General features: G+C 40.7%; 3 protein-coding genes across 3 annotated transcripts; all 3 read right to left on the bottom strand.

The window, feature by feature from the left end:
* Nucleotides 1-2,150: 2,150 nt before the first annotated feature.
* Nucleotides 2,151-6,543, bottom strand: noxo1a (NADPH oxidase organizer 1a). The gene is made up of 8 exons (XM_073494456.1): nucleotides 6,455-6,543; nucleotides 6,294-6,374; nucleotides 6,128-6,200; nucleotides 5,385-5,568; nucleotides 4,976-5,163; nucleotides 4,778-4,891; nucleotides 4,553-4,670; nucleotides 2,151-3,937 (listed from the first exon to the last, which is right to left on the bottom strand). Exons 1-8 carry the CDS (start codon nucleotides 6,518-6,520, stop codon nucleotides 3,193-3,195), a joined length of 1,569 nt encoding a protein of 522 aa, XP_073350557.1. The 5' UTR covers nucleotides 6,521-6,543; the 3' UTR covers nucleotides 2,151-3,192.
* Nucleotides 6,544-9,818: 3,275 nt separating this feature from the next.
* On the bottom strand, nucleotides 9,819-15,733 carry gid4 (GID complex subunit 4 homolog). Its single transcript, XM_073494457.1, has 6 exons — nucleotides 15,402-15,733; nucleotides 14,857-14,916; nucleotides 13,687-13,794; nucleotides 13,056-13,157; nucleotides 12,836-12,966; nucleotides 9,819-12,746 (listed from the first exon to the last, which is right to left on the bottom strand). The coding sequence occupies exons 1-6, from the start codon at nucleotides 15,624-15,626 to the stop codon at nucleotides 12,683-12,685; spliced, it is 690 nt and encodes a 229-aa protein (XP_073350558.1). The 5' UTR covers nucleotides 15,627-15,733; the 3' UTR covers nucleotides 9,819-12,682.
* Nucleotides 15,734-16,889: 1,156 nt separating this feature from the next.
* On the bottom strand, nucleotides 16,890-19,999 carry drc3 (dynein regulatory complex subunit 3). Its single transcript, XM_073494993.1, has 12 exons — nucleotides 19,840-19,999; nucleotides 19,639-19,755; nucleotides 19,377-19,543; nucleotides 19,145-19,291; nucleotides 18,942-19,061; nucleotides 18,756-18,868; nucleotides 18,481-18,655; nucleotides 18,256-18,387; nucleotides 17,958-18,028; nucleotides 17,513-17,636; nucleotides 17,109-17,240; nucleotides 16,890-16,985 (listed from the first exon to the last, which is right to left on the bottom strand). Exons 1-12 carry the CDS (start codon nucleotides 19,997-19,999, stop codon nucleotides 16,890-16,892), a joined length of 1,554 nt encoding a protein of 517 aa, XP_073351094.1.
* Nucleotides 20,000-20,295: the final 296 nt, after the last annotated feature.

The raw sequence follows: 20,295 nt of genomic DNA, 5'->3' as shown, positions 1-20,295 counted from the left end.
TGGTTAGCATTGCTAGACCAACTAGACTAGAATCTACTCAGTAGAGCGCATACCTCTGCCAAGGCCCAGCAGTTTCCTTTGTCCATATCAAACTGTACTCACTCATAGATACCAGCCACCTAAATACGCCAAGTAACAGGGGCCTATTCTGAGTTGACACCCATCATCCATCCAAGTTTCACAGAAACCCGTGCAGTAGGACTTCTTGGATCAAAGCCCAGACCTTCAGGAACTTGTGGCCAGTTGTTACGGCCAGTACCATGTCTTCAATAATAAGTTAAAAGATCGCTCTCAGGTCACTGACCTGCTCCAGTATTTTGAGTAATCCTGCCGACAAACCAACTCACTAACAGATACTGGTGAAAATGTAACTATATAATTATATAATTAGTAACTATTGTTTGTGTTTTTAAGTTACTACCCAAAAGGAAAATAAGCTAGCTACTTCTCTGGGATTTGACGCACATATTTTCCTTTGTTACCACCAATTGCTTTCTCACGTGTACAGAGATTATGTAAAACGATGGTCATGTGGACAGAGTTTTATTTTATTATACGTGTAAACAAGACCTTAGCATGTGGCATGGTGAAATGGGCAAAACGACATGATCAGGGTTATGAGCTGTACATTGTACTTACCTAATGTTTACTTAGACATCTTTTTTTAAACATTATGTAACTTTTTGTACCTTAAAATAACAGCTTCAAATCATGTTGATAGTACAGTGTCTTGTAACAGGGTGAATGGTGTCTCTGTCTCAGCCACCCCATCACTTGTTTCTGCTCTATGTAACTTCAGTGAGAGGGTAGGGTCACAGCGTTACATACAGTTCTCAACACATAACATTGTTATGACGTGATGAGTTTTGTTTGTAGTTAGCACCTACATTACATCTGACAAATTGTTACAGACCTGGGATTTGTGTTTACCAAAATACTGCACCAATTAGCACAAAATGCCAATTTCTACATAATGTTGCTTTAACTTTTAAATGGATATAATGTGGGTTTCTGGTCTGTATATACTGTACTATGTCATTATTCCAGAATAGGTAATGCTACATATTACACCCTAGCACAGCATTTACCATAATTACCATAGAAAAAAGGAGTGAACGAGGCGCTGCCTCACTGCACAGCTTTCACTTGGCAGGTGTGAGTCTTTGCAGCTCAGGCATGACCAGACAATTCTGTTGTGTTCCTTTAATGACATTGTGCATTAGTTTTTCCATTCACAGCAGAACTGAATTTGGAGAATGTAACCAGCCAGGTTTCCTCAAACTGTGAGGGGTGAAAATTTGGAGCTGCATTAACAATCAGGCACTAAGCCAGTTTTATCTTTCCCCTCTGCAGAAACCAGCATGCATTGTCTCGTTCTGCAATGTTGCATAGTCCTGATCTACCGGCTTGACCACGACAGGAAAGGTTACTTACATAAGCATAGATTGACTACAAGCGATTATATCATATTCATTTGTCCTTTATGATTTAAATGGAGTTGTGTATTTATAAAATAATAAGCGTCACATTGTCTATAAATTGCCCAAGTAGCAGTCTTTGCCCGTCATCCATCAGTCATTCTCACGCTAACACAACTGTATTAAAACTTAACTGCTCAGTGGAAACATGGTGAAAATCCCTGTGGGGTGCGTTGTGGTTTGGGTTTTTTGGAGCATAGCTCGCTTAAGCTCAGGCGGGGCTCATCATGTTCTGTGGCTCTTAATCTAACAAATGAGATACTTATTTTTTTAGTAAATGGCTGCACAAATAAGACTTTATAGATCATCCTGCCTGACATGTGGCTGCTAATAGAGCGTACACAGTGTGTAGGATATTAAATGGAAAACCCTGCTGTTAACAGTTGTATAATGTGTTTTGGCTCTTGCTGCTCTGTGTAGTCTGAGAAAATAACCCTGATGATGTCATCAAGGTTATCTTCAGATCTTCAGGCTTTTACCGGAGAGGAATGTCTTAAAGATGCCATTGGTTGCTTTATGGGAAATGTAGGATCCATGTTTTTGAAGCTTGACCCATAGGAGGGAATAAGAGTTAGAATAACTAATATTAAATTGTTAAATTATCTTTTTTATTTTAAGTTATTTATTTTAAGTTAAGATTTATGTGTGAAACAGTGAAAAAAAAGACAACCATTAAGTTTTAAGTTTCCCAAAAATGCTTTTATTTTGTTTCAAAGTCTTCAGTAACATGTGAATAAACCCAGTGTTCGTTCACACACATCTCTTTGTTCAAGTCAAGTCGGCTGTAAACTTGCTTTAGCAGGAAACAGATCGGTCTGCACACACAAACATTTACTTTCGCTGCAGTCACAAGCAGAAATCCATGTTTGCACAGTCAGAATGCATATAAGGCACAACACGAGGTTTCCAGTATGGAAAATAAATGATCCTTCAAAACTGACAGTAAAGAGGTGGGTATGAATGTTTTAGTGCATCTTGATTAATCATCTATGGTTTCTTTACTTGAGCTTACTTAGTTTTTCCAAAAAAAATAGAAAAGGGAAACAGAATCCCACTTGATTAATCATCTACATGTGTATCCACTGGTTTTGCTGACATCGTAAACAAGGCCTTATGTACATTGCACATTTTCTGCATACTTGTTGGCAATCTCTCTTCAAAGATAATGCAAACAACCCTAACATGACTGTTTGACAAGTAACATTTCTGGAAAAAAGAATCTCAATACCTCTTAATTCTTCCTTTACACACAGTTAGATTTCTGAACACAGTTTCTCTATTTTTCAATCAATCTTTAAAGGGTAACTCCACCAACTTTACGCATTTCAGTGTATTTACAGGTCTTGAAAATTACTACTACATAGGTTAAAAAAAAAAGTTGTATAAAGTCTTTTGTGGCTCAACTGCCTCCAGTGATGTCACACAGAGGCTCAGGTGCATTGTGGGCAACAGGTGTTGAAAAAGCAGTCCACTGGTCTAACATTGCAGTCCTATAACACCGTTGAACTCATTATGGACAGTTTAAAAACAAATTATCAAAATCTTCCTTTTCAAAACGTCGCGCCTACATTACCCACAATGCAACTTTTTTTCACATAGTACTCCTCAGTACCTGTAAAGTTACCCTTTAAAGTTCACAAACAGTTGTTGTTAGCAGAGCTCGATCTTTGGGCCACAGAGTAGATGAGGTTCAATAATTATAAAAAATAAAGCTTCATCGACTCAGTATCATGTTCTGTGTGGGTGACGGAGAGCCTCTGGCTGCGTTCTTGCGGGTGACAGTGGTACACCGGGTGAGGATCTCCTGGGCGCGTGGTCTGGGTGGCACTTTAGGTGTCCTGGGGCCCTTGTAGAGGTTGGGATCGGACACACTGGGCATCATTTTCCCCTCTTGACCACTTGTTGGGCTGAGGCGGTTGCTCGACGTCGGCTCAGGCGTACGGCTGAGGCGCAGCTGCTCCTCATTGGCGCTGGCGCTCAGGTTGAAGGTGGAGCTCGCCGTGGAGGAACTGAGGTCGCTGCTGAAGCTGAAGTCGCTGCTGTCGCTCTCATAGGTTACCTCGCTGCCCTCTGTCGGGCTCCTGTCACGCTGGTCGTCGTCTCCGTCCATCTCCACCATGATTGTGGGCGGAGGGAGTTGCTGTGCAGTCGTAGGTGAGGTGGTAACGTTGGCAACGTAGGCTGTGGTTCTTGCTGCGGGCTGAGCGGGAGGCTGTTCAGACAGGATGTTAAGAGAGCGAGATTTCTGCTTGCTGTCTGGTTGCAGCGGGCGGGGTGAGGAAGACCTGGCAGGTGGAAGCACCAGCAGGTTGCCTTGTGAGTGGCTGAACTGCTGGGACTGCTGCTCCAGGTTCGGAGAGGGGGCGCGAAGATCTTGATGGTTGGCAGTCATGCGGATATGAGGGTAGTTGTAGGGCTGCAGGTACATGGTGGGGATGTAACCTGCTTTACCTTTGTATCTGTTGAAGACAGACAATAATGAAGTGTTGAGAAGTGGATTGATTTTAAAGCTCCAACAGCGATAAACATCAGATACAGTGGCAGCCTCAATAAATTTGAGGGACAGGGGTGATAAAAACAGAGGTGGCACCAGCTGTATGCGGTGGTGCCCCAACCGCCTACAGCTGGTGCCCATTTTATTTTTCTTCTTTCACTTCTTATCCAAGAGGCTTCTTGACTTCACTGCAGAACTGAGGTCTTGCTTGACTTGCTTGCAACTAAAGCAAGTCCAGCTGCCAACACGTAGCACAAGAATGAAAGAGAAATCAAGCGGATCCTTCCAGACTGATCCGCGGTTACACGTTTTGTTTTACATCAAGATACGGGCTCCTACTTTACAGGCTGCAGCGCTTCAGGGCTTTGTCTCTGAAGGAATGTAAAGCCAACCTGAGCACAAACACTGTATGACAATCATTCTTGATGCTTACATCATCTATTCTGTCCTATTCATCATCAGCCATGCTGTTTCTCTGGCTTTTTCACAGTCACAGAGTCACGTTGTTTAAGAGTTTGTTTCCACAAATTAGTTGGTAAAATGACTCTGCTATGACGTTAAAGTGGAAGGTGTTAAATACCTGATGAGCCACCAGCCGTTTTCAGATTTCTGCAGGAGCTCCACCACTGCACCGATGGTTACGCTTATCTCATCATCTTTGGCGGCCTTGTAGCTCTTGACTGCAGTGTACAGCATTCCTGAGAGGGAAAGAAATGACTTCAGTACATGATGTCGTAACATCTGGACTGACAGTAACCGACAAAGGTAATGAGGTGTTGATTAAAAACTGTATCTATGCATGTACCTCTGTCAGGAGTCCCGTCTATGTCATCTTCATCGTCAGAATCATCATCCTTCTCCAGGTAGGGGGCAGGGAACCAGGCCATCCGCTTGTCTTCATTCTCCACCAGCCACCACCCTGAGCAAACACAACCATGCATTTAACAGGTCTCAGGATACTTGAGGTATTTTAACAGGACAGGCGACGCCTAAGCTCGCTCACCTGCTTTGTCTTTGATGAGCACGTCCACTTTCTCGTCCATCACCACTTTGAAAGGTTTGTTCTTGGTGTCTTTGGTCTCGTACGCGGCCACGCATCTGTATGTCTCCGTGACAAACGGCTGGGTCACGTTGCCGACGCCCTGTCCTGCACCGGTCCCCATCTCTTCTTCTGACGGCATGATCATGATGCTGAAGAGGAGAGCAGCGAGGTAAATACACTCAAAGTACATATACATATAAAGCCTGTTATTCCCCTTTTTTTCACAGTCTACTCAGTTGTGTTTTAAAGGCTCCTGGTGCTTCAGCATTTAACATGATTAAATATTCTATTTTTCCAATTCTTTGCCAGTTTTTTTCCTTTTTTAATGCCGAGAACTAAAATAATCTGCTTCAACAAGGGTCTGTCTTACCCGTTCTTGGCAAACTCCGGCTGCAGGTCCTGGTCTTTAGGGTGGAAGAACTGGATGAGCTCTGCAGACTGAGTGACCTGCGGGTCGCAGCTCAGGAGTTCATTACAGTATTTCTGCAAGAACTTGAGGCGCACTAGTGACTTGGTGGGGCCCTTCCTCTGGCTGCTGCGCTTCATCTTTTTGTCTAAAAGCACACAGGCAGGACAAGTGAAGTCAGAATCCCATCAGCATGGAACGATAAAACCACAGAGCTGCAACAATTAATCCATTGACGGATTAGTTGACGACTTTTAAATTAATTGCCAAAGATTTTTTGATGATCAATTAATCGGGTTGAGTAATTTTTAAGAAAGAAGTCAAAATTTCAGAATTCTCATATTAACATAATACAAACATTTTTTTTCCCATAACTGAATAAACAAGCTGCTCTCAGAGGAAAATAAGGTCCCCAGAACACTGTTTGAAGCTAGAAAGGTGGCAGGGTCCGTCAAATATAAACAAAGTAAAACAGAATGAAACTGTGTTGTTTTTTAAGGTTTGTTTACTCTGTTTATTCAGTCATGAAACCAAAGAGTTTGTTTATTTAGTTTGTTTAGGAATTAAAAACAGTCAGTAAAGATCTTTCTTTTCTGATTAAAACGTTTCCCCAAAACCACATAGTGCACCTTTAATTAACCAAACAACTAATCAATGAATCGAGAAAATAATCGACAATGAAAACAGTCTAAATCACGCACACATACCTTGAAATCTGGGTAAGACTCTGTCGGATTTTTTCAGTTTATTTGCTGGTGGGAAAACTTTCTTCATTTGTTTCTGTAATAAAGAAGCAACAGGACTTTTAGGTCGATTCAAAACCAACAAACCAACTGCACAGGCGCAACACAGATTGTATTTTTATTTACTTACGTGCATGTTCTTGAAATCCTGGAAAGTTCTGTAAACCACAATATCATTCTGGTCCGACCAGAGCACGGAGGTCATGTACATCTGGAAGAGGAACATGCAGATGTTACCACACTGCAGAACAGCAGACTTTTTTAATGAGTCACATCATCATGTGCGCTTACTTTGCTCTTCATCTTGTGCAGCACTCCGATCAGACGGACGCTGAGGGGGTACCGCTGGGCCTCCATGACGGAACCGAGACTAGAATCAGTTGTTGGATGTGCCGGCTGTGAGCCTCTCGGTCTCTGCCCTGCGTTGGGAATGAAGCAGGGATGCTGTGCAGGTGCATTTGTACCCGCTCCTCCTTCCGGCGGTGGCAGGTGTGGCTGTGTGACGCACCGGAGTTGGAAATAATCCTCGTCATGCGCAGGAAAGTCCGCTGTTGTTCCAAAAACCTCGACCGTGTTTGGCACCATGACTTAAAATATGAAACTCCTAATGCCCTCAAACAGGTTTTCTATGTTGGGTGTGGTGGAGCAGCACGTATTCCCATCTTTCTTCAGAATAGCACTCCCCTTCCCCCATGGTGAAACTGATGAGGTGAGAGTGGAGCAGGGTCAGGGTCATTGTGTCCACCTGAATCCCCTCTCAGCCCACTCCCCCAAGCAACCTGAGGGAGATACTTCAACTCTTTTCCCTTTTTTCTGCAGCCGCCAACCATTTTGATAATCAATTAATGGTTTGAGTCACTTTTCTACCAAAAATGTCAAACATTTGTTGGTTCCAGCTTCTTAAATGTCAGGATTTGCTGCTGTTCTTTGTCATTTATGACAGTAAATGAGGCGTCCTCTGGTTTTGGACTGTTGGTTGACCAAAAGAAGCAATATGAAGATGTTGCTTTGGGCTCTGGGCAAAGTGTGATGAGCATTTTTGTGACTTTGTGACATCACACGACATCACAGAGTCACACATTTGCGTAATTTATGCCAAGATGGCTCAGGCGTGTGTGAACTGACCAATCAGAGGAGATTGGGTGTTCAGGAGGGGAGCACTAAAGCACGCAAACCTGCTCTTGTAGTAACCCAAAATAAAATAATGAACCGAAAAATGAGCATAATATGTCTCCTTTTAAACTAAATGAATTAAAACTTCTGCACCTGCTGAGGTAAGTAAAGGAGGAAGAAGTGAGCAACTATAACCCCAATTCTAAAAAAAAGCTAGGACACTGTTATTTGCAGCCCTACTCGCATCATAAAATGTCAGTTTAAGAGAGAATAGACATTGTGTAGCCTATAATTGATAATACTTTTTGCTTTACATACAATCTAAAACAACAGTTAAAGGTGCAATATGTAGGAATTTTAGTTTAAAACATTTTTTAAATTTAAATTTTACAGTTTGTTGTTTTGTCCAAGAACAAGAACAAGAACTGAAGTCAGGACGGTAACCAGCTCCCGGCTTTATAACCCCCTCTTTCCACTGGTCCAAAGCTCTTGTGATCGTGGTATACACACTCACACACCCCGGGTGCACCAAGTTTCCAGACTCAAGTCAGCTCATAGGATCGCTAGCTGCACTGCTAACTGAGCTAACTAGCTAACGGCAGCTTCGGTGATCAGCAGTCAGCGGTTCCTCTGGTTATATGCTGCCCTCTATTTCTTTGGAGTAAGAATTTCATGATGACGGTGGCCAATTCTTACATATAGCACCTTTAATAGAGGGAAAATAAAGAGTGGTAGAATTAAATGAGGTCGACAAATGACTATTATAATAATGATTATTGTACAAAAGTTGTTATTGATCGCTCATTGTGGATTAAATCATATTTCCATCAGTGAGAGTGTCTGATTCACTAGGGGTCATGTTTCAATCAAGTTCTATTTCAGTCACTACAGTAAAGAGCATCAGACGGTGAGCGCCGCCAGCATTGTGTTAAAGCCAGATAGGTAAGCTATTGTTTTTCACATTCTTTCCTTACGTGATTTATAGGACTGCGTTTCCTCCTCTCGACAGCCAGGCTTTGTCAGCTGCAGCACGTACACCAAACATGATCGTTTGCTCTTTTTTCTTTCATATTCTCAGCCACTTAATGGGTTAATCGTTAACCTGCTGCAAAGAAAAGCAACTCCCAAAGTATTTGTTGTGAGTTTAGTGTGTTGGAAAAGGCCAAAAGACTACATTTGGTCTTCAAGCACCTAAAGAAAACTGTTAACACAGCACACAAAAAACCCTGTTGTGTGAATTTGACCTGATAATAATGTCTAAACTTAATTTACGACGACAGAAACAGCAACAGCAAGTTTTTTTTACTCAACTGTGTATCTGTTTAGCTTTTATATATATTTTAAGTAGATTGTATTTTCTTATTGCATGTCTGTATTTATGCTCCGACCCCAGGAAGGCTATAGGCACATCCACGTGCCTCTAACGAGGATCCTTGAAAAAACATAAACTCATCAGCACCACAATGTCAGAGACAATCAAAAAGTTGGCCAGATACTATGATTAGACCTTCAGAGATTTGAGCCAGGTAGAGACTCTCTGACATAATTTTGAAAGAGGACTTGATCCTTTGTTGTGGTCCACTGCTGACATCTAGTGCTGGCTGCTTTCATCTCTGTGGTCTGAACTCCTGCACAGGCTGCTTGACTAAACATTGATAGTCAAAACAAGCAAACAAACAAACAAACAACAGTTCTGTTATATAAAGTCAATGTAAAGGGTCATAGGTCATATTAAGTGCAAGGTTTTTCAGAACTAGTGTGATTCGTTACAGGAGACAGAATAAAACATCCTGTCAGTGTGGAACTTCCCCTTAACTTTATATGTACTAATTGAATAAATACAGATGTCTTATGTATAAGTCTGCATTCCTTAAATGTAATCAGACCACTAGATTATTTAATGTATTTACATACACACAGAGGCTGTACTTACAACATTTATGGAGAAAAAAAAAAGAGAATGATGACCGATCTCTTGAAATTGTATGTACATCATCAAACACGCAGAACTGTTGTATTTGAAAAAAAGGCCACTCATGTCAGCACATTTTGCAATGAAGACTGTAATACCCTTTAAAAGGTCTCATATAGGCACTATCTTGTGCTCCGCTGCCACCTCAAAATCAAAGTTTTATGTATTGATGTTCACTGGCCTTATAGAGGCGATTATTTACAATGTGACATAAACATTTAAGCTGTTTTGGTGTTCATTTAGATTTTAATTTTAGATTTGTTGTTTGTTTTTTTTATGTCATTTATATTATACAATTCTGCTGATGTGAACACTGGAATAAAAAAAAAAGGTTTGGATTTCATAAGTTTTTCATTGGTGTCATTGATTATAACACAATGGTGGTAAACGCTGGTCGGAGGGGCCCCCTAGGAGGGTTTTCCTTGGGCTCCAACAGACTCTATAATCGCCACTGTATTCCCTAATGTTCCTGTGTCTTTCAGATAAAGGCAAACATGCCCCCAAAATTAACATTATAATAACATTACATGCTGGGTTTATGAAAAAATAACATCCAAGAATACACAACTGTGTATGAAATAGTTCACTCTTTATTTCTCCTCACACATTGCACTCATAACAGATTTATCATACATCATCTTCTTTAAACTTCTTAAATCAGGTGTAAGACTTTCAATGACACACTCTCACATGCATTCTTGCATTGCACATTTTGTTTTCTTTTACATGATTATTATTAAAAAAAAAAAAAAAGCAAATTATTTTGAAGTCATTCGGACTGTTAACATCTTCAGTCTCCGTCCTTGGGTTAACATAAAAAATGCTGTACATTATACAGTATTCCCACAACCCACCACATCCACCTGTCATGCTGCAGCTGAAAGTCTATAAGCAACAAAGAGGCAGGCGGAGTACATGCACTCTCTTTTATATCAACCCTTTCCAGAGAAACTTCCACAATCCGCAGGTGGTTGATCAAAAGTTTGAACATTTTTTGCACAATTTCTCTCAAACACAGAAATATACTTTCATGATTTTGTTCAAATAAAACTTTACTAACCTAATCATTTGTTAAAAAAAGGAAGCATTACAAACATTTAAAATTGTAAGGCAGCAGGTTTTTCCTAAAGCATCAAAAGGAGGTTTTCTTCTTTCTACTTTAGACTCGTCTCCGCAAAAGGTGCTTCTTCACGCAATATTTTCCACTGAGGACAGAACAGTAACACATTGTAGATAAGCAAGTCATGTGACGCTTTTCATGTTACGTCCGACTCTTGTGCCTTTGTTTTTAAGGTTAAGAGAACAAGGCAGTCAAATCGACACATTCAGCCACATTGAACTGCTTATAAAAGATGTAAATTATGCAGAAAGGAAAATTTAATCCACAGGCTGAATTGAAGATTAACATTCAAATCACTGCACAGCTTTCGCTGTGTTACATCGCAACTTTTCCAGTCAGTCAAACTCCACGTGCCATTAAATCTCTATTCTTCTCGTTGACTGTTTGTCGATGCCTATTATGTAATGTGAAACTGAAATCTTAAAAGGAGACATATTTTGCTTATTTTCAGGTTCCTAATTTTATTTTGCGTTACTACTACAATAGGTTTACATGCTTTAGTGCTAAAAAAACACATCAGTTCTCTCATTGTCCAGTGTTACAGCGCTGTATTCCCCCTCCATTTTAGCTCCTGTCTCTTTAAGGCCCCCTCCTGCATACCCAGTCTGCTCTGATTGGTCAGCTCACACATGCCTGAGCCAGCACTGCTAACAACAACAGAGCAGCTGTGCTAAATCAATTCTGACATGCCAAACTAGCCCTGAGGCATACGTTATGCACATATGTGACATGGTGACGTAGTGTGATGTCACAAAGTTAAAGGCGGGACTACTGACGAGGCGTTCAGGAGCAGTGTTTTCTGTGGGAGAGAGGAGCTTCTGTTGGTGCAAACTTTGACCTTTTTAACTTGTAAGATCTTTTAAATGCTTGACAACCTATATAAAACACTGAAGGAAAGGAAAAAACATAGCATAATAGGTCTCCTTTAACATTTTTGATGTTTGGAATGTGCTGTCGCATATCTGAGCTTCAAACGCTGGTCATTGTTATTAAATAGATCTACTTTTTTCCTATGTATTTCCACTTAAGGTCAGTCTTGATTAAAAAAAATAAATAAATCACTCTGGCAGAGAAATAATCTGAAACTAAAATAAGTCAGGTGGTGTTAGAAACCCTACCTATTAGTGAGCTTTGGCTTGTGTGGCACCCTGCCCATTTTAGTAAGATATTGTTTGCATTGTTAATTGGGTCAGCCCCCTTCATTTTCTGATTAAATTTACTTGTGTAGACACACCTGATCCCGGCCGGGCTGAAACAGTTACTACCTTACGCCAGTAGATGACGGTAGCAACTGATAGCGTGGTGGTTGCTGCGGGCAACCGTTGTCGTGGTAACCATTGTATCAACTGCAGAGGAAGTCCAGCCGCAGCAGATACAGTGTAGCTAGTTTACATCCGATTACGTAGTACTAATAAGTGTGTGTTTATCTGTTTATGTCTTTTCAGACATCTTTTGTACATAATAAATTCCCCTTAACACCTGAAGTGGACGTCTAAAATTCAGTGTGTTACACTTGCATAGAGAAAATTAGGTGTGAAGCCATTTTCAGACTTTTTGTTGAGACAGCCGTGTTTAGAGGAAAATTAGGTTATTAATGACATGTTCAGATATTAACATCTCTGTAATCCAAACTCAGCCAATTCCCACAATCAGCTGTTGGTTTTCAGTTATTAAATACACATTGCCCAAACATGCCATCCCTGAGCGACAGACCATAACTTACAAGGCCCTGCGTACAAAGTAGATCACTACTCATCACTACTCATCACTGCTTCTCTTTTGGCGATAACCATCATACTCTTAAGCACTCGGGGACGTCAGAGTGATGTGACAAAGATATTTTATATTTAAATTAAGAGAATTAAGCGTTACCGAACAAAACTCTTTTCACAACTTTTCTTTCGCAAATCTTAACTGAATGGCAAGTATGTTTAGTGTCTCCACTGCTGGAAAAACGTACTTTGATGTCCAACTATAGGGAAACAGATCCTATGAGAGCACCAAGTAATCAGGAAGCAAAAAATTTAAATAAAAACAGACCAAAAAGGACAAAATATAATGTAAAAAAAACATCAGCTCTACAGTAACTGTAAGAACTGTCTGTCTGTCACTGATCCTTACAACTCTTCTCTCTCTGAGCCTTCCTTCTTTCAGTCCACCAGAAGAGTGTCCGACCACATGTTGATTTCCCTGCAGCGAGGAAAACGGGTCAGCTCCAGTCTTGGCACTAAAGGGCTCTCTGTCGTTCTCGTCCAATTTAACCGCAGGGCAGTATGGACTGTCCCCTCCTTGACTCAACTCGGGCGTGCTTTTGTCACCGAAATTCATAAATAGGCATACTGTGCTCTCGAACGTGGTTTAGGTTTAGAGACTGGTACCTGCAAGTGTAAAGACAAATCAGCATTAGAACCTTTTGAAACAACTTTTTTAACCATCACAGAATATGGTCTGTAATGCTGGTGGTTACCATTCTGAGCTCCTGTGGTAATAGTACCCCTCGATAGTGGCTGTCGACTTCTGGAAGCAGATGTAATAGAAGCCAGCAAAGGAGGCGCCGCTGATGTCTTTGATAGTGTGGTCTGGAACGAGAAACTGTTCCTGAGAGTGCACGAAAAAAAAAAAGAGTAGACATTAGAGGCTAAAGCTGACACGAGGAGAAAGAGATGAGAGAAAGATTATGTACTCACCTTCCACCTCATGAAGACATAATCGCTGTTGTCCAGCGCTTCATAGTCAAAGTCGTCCGAGTTGAAGCTTTTGGCATATTTGTAAAAAGGCTTAAACTTGCCCTGGAAAGAGGTCATCAAATACTGGTCAGAGAATAAGAAACAACTGGGATGCAAAGTCAAATTTGCCTAATTAAAGGTATGCCATGTAATCATCATGAAACAAAGATATGTCTGTTGTTCCTTGATATAAACCTAAGTTTAACAGTTGCCATGGGCTTCCCTCACAAGACAATAAGTGCTGCTCTTGCTCACTTGAGCTATTGTTAATCAAGGGGTAGTCAATCAAAATTAAAAAGATTTAAGGAAGGCGTACAAAGTGTCGGTGAACTGGTTAGACAAAGAGCTGCAGGCCACGAGCGGTTACAGAGGTTTGGTGGAACTTAAACTTAAACCGACATGTCTCATCAAAGTAAGCAATACCTAGTGTTTCTTTGCCATCAAATGGAAAGCTCCTCATAAACTGTATAACAATTTGAAAGAAGCCCAGCCACTGAAAACGCCCGTATACTAAACACTAAACCAATGGATGCACAAATAATGCTGCATCATATTACTACAACAGAAAAAATACAAATCAAACAGGACCTACCCAGTGCTTTCTGTCTACATCTTCATCTGCGTCCCACTTCCTGGTTAAAAAGGGCCTTTTTCGACTGATAATTTCACCAGCAAAGAACGTAGTGAGAGTGGGATACTCCTGGAGAGAAAAAGTGGATACATGAGAAGCAGTTCAACATGATTTAGATTTCAAGAACTTCCTGTGACTTAAATGCTGTGCAGCAGTCTATGAACTATGTGACAGCAGAAGAGATTACAGTAAAGTCGAAGCAACCATTATTTTGCATGTTGACCTGCTGCACTGCAGCAGTTTTAAATTAATTTATTTTAATGGAAATCAGATAAAAAATTTTAAAAAAACACTGATTCTGATAATCACAAAATTGCTGATTATTGGATCTGATAATTGGTTGACCCATAGTACACATATACATACATTTACACATATCTATAATTTATTTTTACTTTTGATATTTAAGTACAATTATTGGCGGGAAATTGTCAGATCCTTTAAGTCTTTTACTCAAGTACTATTCATATGGGTACCATACCAATTTGTCCAACCTGTTCAATAAGTATGATGATTAATTGAATTTGTTTATTGATATTCAGTGAAATAAATTCAACCAAATAAAAAATTAATAAAAGCTTTTTTAATTTCTTCTCAATGAGAAACATTCCCTCCACGTCATGTTTAAAGAGTGAAATACTGACAGCTTGACTGCAAAAAACTAAATTGAAAACAAGTCACTCAAGTCATCATGTCTCAAGTCATTTGTTTTCCATCAAGTCAAGTTGCAAGTCATCAAAACAGTGACTTGACTCAACATTAGTCCACATCTCTGGTTGGATTTCTTGGCTTAATTTTCTCATAAACACTTTCTAAGTTTTAACACGACTTCTTGCTTCTATAGAGATGCAAACACAACCCAGCTGCTCATCTTTCATTCCTCTCTGCCACAGCCAAGGTTCACTTCGGGAACCTGCTGACCTTTTCACTTCCATATGTTGCGTAATGAAACGGGTATACAGTTGACACACTTAAGCTAAGGACTACAGTCTAGACCTGGCCTCACATTTGTCGACCTCCTATCTTAGTCACACTTTAGCCAGTATCAGGCAAGTGGAGACCAGTTTGAGCCTAGTCACTGGCAGAATAAAGGTCAGTATCACTATTTTCTGACCTAGTTTCAAAGCTTACCTCAGTCAGGCCTTTGATCTTCAGGTAACCACACAAATATGAGTCCTCCACGGTCACATGCTGCCCAAGACAAACAGATTCAGGGAACAGTTAATTATGTCTGAAATCAGAGGAGCAAACATGATTCTCTTTATTCTTATAGAGTAAAAAAACATGCAGGAGAGCTGGTGTGAACAAAGACAACCCTCACAAAGTGGGCACACATGCAGACAGTATATTTACTGTTGGCATGCCTGCTGATGTTGCTATCAAAATCAACGCTAGCACATTAATTCCACTTATTTAGGTAGCTAGGTGCCACAATGCTAACATGTTTGGGTAGTATGCGAGCAGCAAAACAGCTGACAAAAATGTTAACTGCTGAAATGAAGTCCAAATTCAAAACAGTAGAAAGAGTCACCTGGGCTGGCTAAAATTAGGTCAGCGTGTTATGACCAATGTGAATGACAACCAGCATAAAAAAAACCGAGCTAACGTCAGATAAGTTAGCAAGTTAGCAACAGCGGTTAAATATGCTGCTGTAACCAATGACAGAAGCACATTACCTGCAAAACAACCTCAACGTCGTAGGAGTTGCCTTTGCTCTTCTGGTAGCCCCGAAACTGTGAGCCGCTGTACAGTAGCGAGGTGGTCACCCCGGGCTGGTGTGTGTTGATCGGGGCTGGGGGAACAAGAGAGGCCGAGGATGGGCAGGCCGAGCCGGTGGTACTGCAGCACTCTGCTCGGACAGGCATGATGAGCGCTAAAGTGTCTCCGTCAGCAACCGTCATGAACGTCCTGACCGAGCACAACACAGCCGGAGAGAGGAAGGTGACTGACAGAGGAAGAGTCTGTCCGCCGGCTGCACGAAACCCCCGAGCTCCAAAACTTTGCCCAATTCAGCAAGCTAGTCCATGGAGCTGCCGAGGAGGCGGGATACTGTGACGTCACAGTCCAGAATCCAGCTTCCAGGAATTTCATTGGCTGGGAACTGCTACTCGGCTCGAGGAAGAGTCTCATTGGATAGTGTTAACAAATGCATTCTGGGAGTTGTGTTCATTTCTTCACCAGAACTTTTATAATAATATATGGTGTATAATACATCAGGTTTAGGCCATGGATCTATAATATTATTATATTATTATTAATAATATAATAATAATATAATATATATATATATATATATAATATATATTATTATTAATAATAGATCCATGGTTTAGGCTCACAATACGAAATTATATCTTAATATGTATAAAAATACAAAAACAATAACAAAACAAAATAAAATATAGAAAAAAGTTGTCCCATCAAATACATTTAAGGCATAAATAATGTTTCGTATTTTCCTTGTTTTCTTTTTCATACACTTTATTTGTAATTTAGTGATAGTTCCTACATGAAAAAATACAATAAGGGTTGTGTCTTAACACACATGAATACCGTGTGAATAATTCAACAAAGCTATTTGGCCTGTTTTGTTTAAGAGTTCATCTGGTTTCCCTTCCACTATGATTAAAAAGTCATATCATTTCTGGTGAAAGGGGACAGAGAAGAGATTTTGTTGGGTTAAAGCCAATCCCATATTACAATCAAACTTTTGTCTAAGGAGTTCTCCTCAAGATAACAAAGCTTGCTTCCTCATGATAATGGGTTAATTATCTAGCCATCTCAAGCAAACAGAAGGCTGTTTTTCTCGAACTAACAAGGAAACAACCTTTTTTCTCATAACAGGTTGATTATCTTGCTATCTCAAGTCCTGCATGGATGAGGGGTGTACACCATACAGATGTCTTTGGTTGGCTGAGGAACAAGAGAAGACAGCAAAACAGTATCATGATTATTAAAAAGTCATGAACAGCTGGATCTACTTCTTAAATTCTTTATTGTGCATGGATCAAATATAGAAATCATAAAAGACAAATAGATATACTTGCGCACAGTGAAAGTTGTTACAGTTGTCCAGTCAGGTTGTGAAAATGTCCTGTACCAATTTTTTTTAACCAAACACATGAAGTACATAACATTTTCGGGGAAATGTTTTACAGATGATGCTACAGCAACTCATCCAGCTGCTCCCTCAAATGGTCCACATATCTGTGGATGTCTGAGATGCGCATGCGGTTCTGCTTAAGTTCTTTGTCTTGAATCTGAAATAATCCATAAAGAAAAAAAAACAAAGAACAAGAAAGTGAGATACAGTGAAAGGTCAGCGATAAAAAATAAATAAAAATAAACCGGATGTTAGTTTTCATATAATTTCAGCTCTCTACCCCTTTAATGAGGGCCACTTTCCAGGCATCGACACGTTTAACCAACTGAGTCTGTCGGTCATTGATTACCAGCAGGTGGTTATCGTGGCCGACAGCCACTGCGTCCATCACTTTGTCTCTGTCTGTAAACAGCTGCACAGAGAAAATACAGGTGTGAAGGGATGAGAACGCTGTCACTGGTAATGAACCTCATCTCATGTGGTCCACTCAGGTTCATCTGCGTCATCAGCATTCGTGTTAGACTGCTATTATAAAAGAACACCTGACATTCAGGCCATTAAAAGTTGTGGCTGTAATGTAACACTGAACCCTGACACTCACATTTTTCATAGGGCTATAATAGTGCCAGTAACTTAATCCTATATTTTGGATAGCCAGTTTGGCCTAAAAGAGATAACACTCACCCTTTTAACATCATCCGTCATGTCCTCCTCCGGGTCATCCTTGGCCACACTCTCCAGAGTTGCTAAAGCAATCTCCTGCACTTTCTCATGATAATTATCCTCCAGATCTCGACATTGCGCAAATGTATGAATGAGTCATGGAAAGACTTTCAACGTTAGATTCATTGCTTTTTTGCCCATAAACCCTGTGTGTGTGTGCCACTGTGTATGACTCAAACACTGACATGAAAAGAAGACTGGATTACTGACCACACAATGCGAGCCACTGCCCTGGGACCCAGATTTGATTAAACTAAAATTGGTTTGGGAGAAAGTTGCTTCCCCAGATGAGGAAGTATGAGACATAGTATCTCAGTAGAGGACAAGACCCTGACAACAGTAATGAACCAGCGTTTCTGGAAATTTTTTAAAGCCTTTAAGCCATGGACAGTGAAGAAAAGGATATATCCCCTGAGCAGTTTCACTGAAGTTGCCAACCATGTCTGAGATGTTGATGTCAAACTTTTTGATGATATCCTGAAAGAAACAGGAGGCTTCATTGTGAGGCACAGTAGAGAGGCACATTATCTTCAACATGTGGTTGTAAAATAAATGATTTCATATGTTATCTGTGCAGCATAATTTAAATCACTTTCAATCACTCAGTCTTAAAGGGTAACTCCACTACTTTTACATATTACAGTATGTTTACAGGTCTTAACACTGTAATCTTCAAAGAATAAACCACATTTGGACACACCTACCTCCAGCTGGCTGACCAGCTGAACCTCCAGTGCCATGAGGCTGTTACAGAGCTGCTTGATTTCATCATTGCAGTGGTTGATCTTGACCCTCAGTTGGTCTGGGTCTGATAACTGCTGCAACTCCACTATCCTCTAAAATGGTATGAACACAGAGATGTCTTTATAAGTGTGTTGAGCACAACTCGGCACAGGTCTGTTTAAAACATTATGGTCCATACATCTCACCTCTTTGTGTTGCTGCTCAAACTTTGCCAATACCTGCGATGCTTTCTGCTGGTAGTCTGTCACAGCTCCAGTCTGACTGCTGAAGAAGGAGCTCACCTCTGTCTCTCTCCACTTATGTTCAGCCAAGCCTATTTCAAATAACTGCACACACAGCTCCACCATTTGGTGCTCAAATGTAAGTGTAGGGTTAAGGAGTTCAAGCACTGATTTCTCCATATTATATGTCATTGGAAAAACCCATGCATGGATTAGAAAGCAAAGGCAACAAAGGATATGTTTGAAGCAGAGAAGCCACTCCTGGGATGCAGTGGAGCGTCTCTGCCTCGGGATCATCTTTGAACATGCTCTTAAACAAATAAGTCCCATTAAGGTACTCCACAAAGGCATCCTGCAGGGAAGAAGAACTGAACTTACACACAGTTTGCGTACAGATGTGGAAAATAACTGCATCGGCAGATTACCATGTGCAATTCGACTTCAGCTTTCTGGCTTTGCTCAGCCTCTTCAGCTTGTTGTGCCTGCAGCTCCTCATGTCTCATTTCCTCCAGAACATATTGGTATTTGATAGATGCTTCAGTTTTCTACATACATACATGTGTGATTTAGTTACACAGTGTCAACATGGCAAAGAAACAAAAGGAGAGGAAGAAAACTTTATACTTACTGTCTTCTGGTCAAGTAGTCTGTAGTCTAGGCATGTTAAATTTGGAAAGTAGGCTGCGATGAAAAATCTGTAATCTTCATCCTTAGACACAGGATTTCCACGAAGGTTTAGGGTGAACAGGTTCTTAAACTTCCTGAGATAGAGCACCTTTGAAATATGTTCAATTTGTATTAGGTTACAGTAGTATGTCGGATATATTATGTGAAAGATTTAGGCAAAAAACTTTTGTTACGTTGTCCAACTGTCCAAGGCAGTTATTTGCAAAGCAGAAATGAGTGAGTTTCTCAAGTGCGTCCATGTTTTCAATGACAGAAATTTGGTTGTTGGTCAAATTCAGCAATTCAAGCTTCCGCAGGGACCCCAGACCCTCAATTTTCTCTATGCTGTTGAATGACAGATCTGAAAGACACATTCAGAATCACCAGGCTGATATTTTCAGACTTTTTCTACATCTTGGCCAATACCTACACAATAAATACAAAGCTTCATCTTACTGAGCCATGTCAGATTAACCAGACGGTCCAGGCCCTCAATCTTCTCTATGAGGTTGTTGTTCAATTCAAGTTTGGCCAGGGACGTGAATTCCCACAAGTGGTCGATCCTCAGGATGTCTGCAAACAAACAGCCTCTCACATACTTGAACCCGATACACATTCAGACTCTGATTTATAGTTTGTAATTTTTTTATTTCTCACTTCTGTATTCAAGACGTAGTTTAAGGATTTCAGTGAAGTCGATTCCCTCTGCCTTTGCAATACGCCCAGCCTGATCCTGAGAAAGCTGCTCCAATGCTGCCTCCTCCACAATCTCCTCATCCATCAAAATAGGCTCAGGTTTATCCCAACGCCCAGTCATCCTGCTGTTAGTGAGGGTGGAGGCACGTTGGACTTCACTTTGCCCCTCTGCTCAAAGAAGAAAGTAAGGATTTTTTGATTTGGAGTTTGTTCAGTTAAAGGTGCAATATGTAAGAATTGGCCACCTGTTGAATTTACACTTCAAACAAATAGGGGGCAGCTGATCACCAGAGTAACCGCTAACTGCAGCTGCCGTTAGCTAGTTAGCTCAGTTAGCTGTGCAGCTAGCAGTTCAGGCTAGGAGGTCAGGGACCTCAGCAGATATCTCTGCAAAACAACACAACACAGACGTCATAA

The sequence above is a fragment of the Pagrus major genome, chromosome 23 (genome assembly GCF_040436345.1).
Source record: "Pagrus major chromosome 23, Pma_NU_1.0".
NCBI lineage: Eukaryota > Metazoa > Chordata > Actinopteri > Spariformes > Sparidae > Pagrus > Pagrus major.
Note: the sequence above shows the minus strand (reverse complement) of the source record. Positions and strands in the feature narration are given on the sequence as shown.